Source organism: Fusarium solani (genome assembly GCF_023522795.1).
Source record: "Fusarium solani strain SB1 chromosome Unknown bctg00000008, whole genome shotgun sequence".
NCBI lineage: Eukaryota > Fungi > Ascomycota > Sordariomycetes > Hypocreales > Nectriaceae > Fusarium > Fusarium solani.
In genome coordinates, this window is record NW_027072148.1 from 2,237,719 (window position 1) to 2,243,825 (window position 6,107).

General features: G+C 53.0%; 3 protein-coding genes across 3 annotated transcripts; 1 reads left to right on the top strand and 2 right to left on the bottom strand.

The window, feature by feature from the left end:
* Nucleotides 1-395: 395 nt before the first annotated feature.
* Nucleotides 396-1,868, bottom strand: MRS44_012757 (uncharacterized protein; the record flags this gene model as incomplete). Its single annotated transcript, XM_046269367.2, has 1 exon — nucleotides 396-1,868. The coding sequence occupies one exon, from the start codon at nucleotides 1,866-1,868 to the stop codon at nucleotides 396-398; it is 1,473 nt and encodes a 490-aa protein (XP_046132778.2).
* A 1,250-nt stretch (nucleotides 1,869-3,118) lies between these two features.
* On the top strand, nucleotides 3,119-3,985 carry MRS44_012758 (uncharacterized protein; the record flags this gene model as incomplete). The annotated part of the gene is made up of 1 exon (XM_046269366.2): nucleotides 3,119-3,985. One exon carries the CDS (start codon nucleotides 3,119-3,121, stop codon nucleotides 3,983-3,985), a length of 867 nt encoding a protein of 288 aa, XP_046132777.2.
* Nucleotides 3,986-4,357: 372 nt separating this feature from the next.
* Nucleotides 4,358-5,703, bottom strand: MRS44_012759 (uncharacterized protein; the record flags this gene model as incomplete). Its single annotated transcript, XM_065618903.1, has 4 exons — nucleotides 4,358-4,624; nucleotides 4,679-4,914; nucleotides 4,990-5,032; nucleotides 5,086-5,703. 4 exons carry the CDS (start codon nucleotides 5,701-5,703, stop codon nucleotides 4,358-4,360), a joined length of 1,164 nt encoding a protein of 387 aa, XP_065474975.1.
* Nucleotides 5,704-6,107: the final 404 nt, after the last annotated feature.

Consider the following 6,107-nt stretch of genomic DNA (forward strand, 5'->3'; position numbering starts at 1 on the left):
GGTTCGTTCTCATCCATGGCTGGAGGGCCTCTATTTTTGGTGGCTGCCATCCCATCTTACTCAGCGCTTGAGTCCGAGCTGGACTCCCGTGGAAGCAAGTTGGCTGGGCGGCTGGTGTTGGTTGTCCTTGTCAACCTCGCCATCTCCACCGCCAAGTCATCAACAACATGGTTTCTAGAGAGGCGAGAGAATGCAGACGAAAAAGCCTCGATGAGGACCCGATTGGGACCAGAGAAGCCCAGCAGGAACACATCTCAAGCTTGGCATTCAAGCGAAGCTTTACAACACAGCAGCCATTCGTAGCCACATTGCCAGCCCAACCACCATTCACGTCGAGATTATCTGTTGCCGATCCGAGCCATGGAATCACTTCAATGACCAGACCACTACACATGTCAATGGTCATATATGTCATTGTAGCTCCAGTCTTTCCTCGGAAACTCTCCATACACCAGATCAATGCCCGCCTCCCCGAACGCCTCTTTGACGGAGCTGTCTGAACAGACCTGCTTTGTATCGAATCGAACAAACTTCAGCTTTCGAAATCGCTCTGGGTTACGCCGCTTGTACTTAGCAAGGCCGAGCAGACCCCGCATTAGCCGCTGGGGTGGTGTTGGCCACGCTGTCTTGGCGAGAGTGAGCGACACGATGCTCGGTGGGAGGATATCGACGAGAGAGTCCTCATCCGGCAGTTCCAGGTTGTTGTCGTGGTATATCACATTAGTCGTGAGGAAGAGGCTTTGCAGAACTATAAAGCCCTCGAGGCAAGGGAAGTCCATCCTAATATCTCGAGGCAGAATGAGCTTGGACCGGAAGTCCAGATGCAACGACCTGAGTGTGCCGCGGAACTTGCTGAGCTGTGCGACAACATCAGAAGGCTGCAAAATACTACCGCCGCCTACTTCCCAACTCCCACCGGTTTCGTATGTGAATGAAGAAAGACCCTCTGGGCAAAACTCGGCGATCTCGCCGAAAGCATATTTGCCGACACGAATATCTCTGATACAGAGCGACTTCAAACGCGGAAAGTTGAATTCCTCGAGACCACCTATGCGATCACAAGTCAGAGATTCGAGATCCGGCGTCAATTTAGAAAGGTCTCCCGGCCTAAAAGGCGTCTCAAGGATGCGGAGAGGCAGCTTGATGACACCAAGGGCACTGATTGCCGCTGGTGACCAATAGAGCACCCCAACCCCGATGCTGGAAGTCCCCGGGTCTGTGCCAAAAGCGAGGTGCTTGAGATTGGGGAGCAAGGCAAGGAGAACTGCGAATAGCTCAGGAACCAGAGCATCGAGGTCTCCGGGGCGGGTTACTCGATCGATGCTGTGGAGAGGTCCGAGGAAGAGCTCCCGTCGGAGCTCATAGTCCACCCTCGACATCCTCCACGACCTCTCCCTGTCGTCCAAGTCTCGCCGCTTCCAGACTTCCGCGAGGTCGACCTGCAAGGCATCCGCAGCGTGTCTCATGGCGAGCCAGGCATCGCCAAGCTCGACGCCCTCTTGCAACGAAGGGTAGAAGAAGACGGTCTTGACCAGTGCAGCAAGATCACGTCGCGTGGAGACGGTTCGTATGAAGCTTGTCAGTCGTCCCCGCCATGAATATGTCCATCGCGTTTGCAGGTGGGCGTATCCGAGGATGAATTCATGGTGTAGGACATGCTGCGCAGCATCTCTCATCCGTCTTGAGACCAGGCAAAGTGAAAAGAGCGTGTGTCGGTCACGCAGATAAGCTTCTGATCGGCCATGTCCGGCGTCTTTTTCGACCCAGTAAGGCTCCCTGAAACCTCCACGGCAATGCAGACAGAAATGTCCAAAGATGAGATAGAGAAGTTCAAATGGGAGGTCGGAAAGAACGGGTGCATGGGCCATTCTGCTTTGACGTCGAAGTGGAGCTATCAGGATCGTGTCAAAGATTGCCAATGTGCGGTGGAACCGACTAACTACCTCTGTCCGAGGGTAAAGATGGTGCTTTCTATCTCCTGTGATCCATGAGAAGCTTTGTTGAGACCATCGCGGCGTTGCTATGGTGGCTGAAAGCCTTGTTGGCTTCTAGGTGTTATTATGCCATGAAGCTTAAGTGTAAGCTTCAGTTTTGTTGCGGCTGTGAGAGTTGCTCTGAAGCCCCCGCCACCCATGCTCATGGCGCCTTTTTAACCAAGTGAGGTGGGACCTGGCAATCAGCAGCCAAAGAGAACTCTCCGTATTAAGTGAGTGGTCTCGGCGGAAATAACTCTTCGGTGAATATGGATCCATGGTTATGGCCAAGGTGGTCAGCCATCGGCGATGTTGAGGGCCCTACCTCTCCATCAGTAAAGGTAAAACAAAATGGAAATTTACTTTTCAAAGTTGGGTGTTTTCCATCAAATTATCTTTATCCTGTTTAATCTAATTCAGTTACATCAGAGTCATAGCATCTGACAAGAGTCGACCGTGCTGTTCTCACCATGTTTCACGCTCGGTTATCGAACCGAGAGCCTCCCCCATCATCTCATCTCAACGACCAACTGCATGCAACGCACAGATGAAATGGCAATTGCACTTTTCCCTTTGAGAAATTAGTCCACCGCATCTTCAGGCACAGATACGAGTTTCCCTGCATCACCAACAAAACGTGCCCTGGTCACATCGAATCGTACCGTCGCCCTAAACGCCCAGTCCTCGACTCAGCTCCCTCGAAACACCAGCCGTCATTGGTCGCTCGGAACGGCGGCCAACAGCTTCACCTGCATCCCCACACACCCATGTGGACTCTTTTTTGTTTCTTTCAAGACATTCAGGAACAAAGGCGCCAATTAGTTCCCGCTGCTGTTTTTGGCCCTTAATATGGGCCCATTCATGATTTGTTTGTTGCCAAGGGTCAGGCCAGGTCAGGGCGCGGCCAACATGAGGAGTTCGGATGAGGGCGGGAAATATCCAATGTTGAGGGCGGCCCTTGGCCCCCTTATAAAGGAGCCTGCCGCCCTCGAGGGATGCATGGCCTTGTTGTGTTTGTTGTGATTTGCTATTTAGAGAGCCTTCAGTTCACTCGTTTTTCTTGTTTGAAGACTCATCTCCAATCATTGACTTCATCTCTATTCTGATACTATCCTTTCTTGATTACCTTCTTTCACTCACTCACTATGCCTTCAGTCAACACCCTCATCACCGCCATTGTGGCCGGCCTTGCCATTGGAGCCCATGCTGGTCCATGCAGGCCCCATGGAAGCTCCAGCTCCGTCTCAACTGCTGAAGTTGTCACGACGACATCTGCTCAGCCTTCTACCACGACCTCTGGAAATTACCCCGGCGTCTCCAGCAACTCGGAGACCAAGACAACTGGAACCACGTCCATCACCGAAGCCTCTGAGACCAAGACAACACAGTCCGCTTCCGTTACCAGCAACTCAGTCACCGTGTCTGAGACTACAACAGATGTAGGAGCTCACGGTTCAAGCGAGTCCGAGACAACCTCTACCACAGCAGTCGAGACCACGTCTTCCACGGCAGTTGACACGACCTCCACGACTTCCAAGGTTGAAACCACCTCCACCTCGGCTCAGGAGACTACAACCGTTCCCTCCACAACTTCTTCTACAGCCGCTCCATCTACAACCTCTTCTACAACTGCCCCCTCCTCTACTACCGCCGACGAGTCAACCACCCAGGAGACCACCACCCTCGAGACCCGTACATCTGCCGCCTCGACCACAACATCCGCTGCGCCCAGCCAAACCTCTGGCTCTAGCTGCCCTCCCGTGGCCAACCTCGTCTGCGGAAAGACCGGCTACCTCGGCGAAAACAGCTCCAGTCACCTCCTCGACCTTCAGCGGGATACTGACTTGGAGACTTGCAAGACCCAGTGCAAGGAGAATGACAGCTGTGTCACCATTGGATACATCGCCGACATTAGTCAGTGTGAGCTGTACGATGCTTCGCCGGCTACGCTCGAGTTGAACGAGGACCCGAACTCTTGGTACGCCGTCTACGAAGCTTGCTGTTTCGAGTAACATCCACGGTTGCTGGAAGGAGTCTGCATGGAGAGTTGATATCGTGACTGTATACCCACTGGCGTTGGAGCCTCTTACATTACAACTTGTTCAAAGAAAGGGGCGATTGGAAAATAGTCTTTGGTGGAGATAACCGTGTACTAATCAGTAATCTCATAGTGTAGTATCTTAGTTTTATATATCTCGTTTCAAATGGTATCTCGAGGCCTCGTTCTTCATGTCTCATCTATCTCGCTTTTGGGGCGTCGAATGAGTCTATGGGGTCCGCTGAACAAAGACCATGAGCCCGGATAAACACGCTTGAGTCCTGACCGTTTCCCGTGTAACAATCGTATCCCCTTTTTTTTCTTTTTTCTTTTGACATTAACCCTCTCACGCACCGTTCGGCTGAGCGCCGTCGGCCACAGACAGCTCCTCAACCTTTTTTGTCACTCCATCCTGCTGGGCATCGGCTCCTCCCTTGGCTCCAGGGAACCGGGTGCCTCTGTTCTTCACCTTCTTCTCCTTCTTAGCTGGTGGGGGGTACGCCTTCAACGTCACCTCCTGCCATTCTTCAGATGCCTGGAAATCGGCCTGGATGGGCGTCATGATATCGATAAGACCCTGAGTTACGGTGGCCTTGAGCATCTGGGGTGTCAACTATAAGAGCGTGGTTAGTAACATGTTCAACAAGTGGGCGTGGTCAAACCATACCACATCGTTCTCGTAGTCCTCCTGTATCTGCTTGATGTTGGTGTAGACCAGAGGCTCGGCGTCGCGCCTCTCAAACTTGACCTCCCGCACACCATTCTTCAGACCCGAACCTGGGAGCAGAACGTACTCTACGAGGGCCAGCACGCCGTTGCCTTCGACCACCTTAGGGACGCACTCCGCTTTCCGAATCTTCTTAGCCACGGCTTCGGGGGAATCCAGAAGATCGATCTTGCTGTCTGCGAAAAGTTAGTTGGAAGCTTCAACTCAAGTCACAGTGAGTCACGCACTCTCATCACTTGAACTCATCTTACTGCCGTTCAGACCAGCGACCATGGGGTTGAGAAGATGCGCTCGCTGCAACAATTGTTAGCATATGTCCAGAATCCAAGCTCAGAATCAATATTCACCTGTCGGTATCCGAGCTTGGGCAGCCACTCCTTAGCCGCCGTAAACAGCTTCCGCTGGTCAACGCCACCGAATTGAGCATCACAATCCAGGTACTGCTCGTCCAGCACCTGCAGAATGGGGTAGATGAGACCGCTCAGAGGAGCATTAGAAGTCTGCTTCACGACCTCGGCACCCGCCTTCTTGGCGTCATGCTCCGACACGAGTGCGGTCAGCTTGTAGACGTCCATGGTGTAATCCGAGCTAGTCTGGTAAGAGCTGCCGAGGACGAATCGCAGCTTGTCGATAGGGACACCAACAGCCTTGAGCATAGAGGTGATGACGAATCGGTAGTAGTTGGCGCGCTGTGCAACGAGCTCGAGCGGGGCCTTGAGGTTGTCGAGGAAGCCGTGGACGTCGGCAAGGAGGATGGTCACATCGCAGCCGGCGGCGAGAAACTGGGCAATCTTCATGGCGGGCACGAGGTAGCCGCAGTGAGGTCGACCAGTGGTAGCAGTACCCCAGTAGATCTTGGGGTGCCGTCCCTCGGCCATGATGGACTCGATGATCTCGGGGTTGAGGACCTCGGCGAGGTTCTCTCGGATGAGGCCGAGCCTCTCTTCGATCGATAGGGCCGTCATGGTTCACTGCGCAGTCGGGTTGATGTTGGAGGGAGAAGAAATTGTAGGCCGAGAAGGGCTTTTAATGGTGTTGCGCCTGCTGCTCCTGCCGTTTGACTCACGCACAGTCGAGGTGGGCAGGTACATTGGTACCCCGCCAAAACCTGAAGGTGCAGTGAATCGGACTCCCCGCCGGAATGGAGGCTCAGTTTTTCCGCCACCAAACGGTGAGGGTGGGAAGAGGCCATCAGCATGTCCTCCTCGGAGGACCAACAAAGACCTACCTAAGGAAATATAAATACTATACGAGTCTTTTAAAAGTATTACAAGTTCTCATGATGATTTTTGCTCTTACTCAAGTCTTCTTAGGTACTTCTCATCATAATCCTCATAGCCTCTGGTTGAATTGCCCATCGATCCGCTGC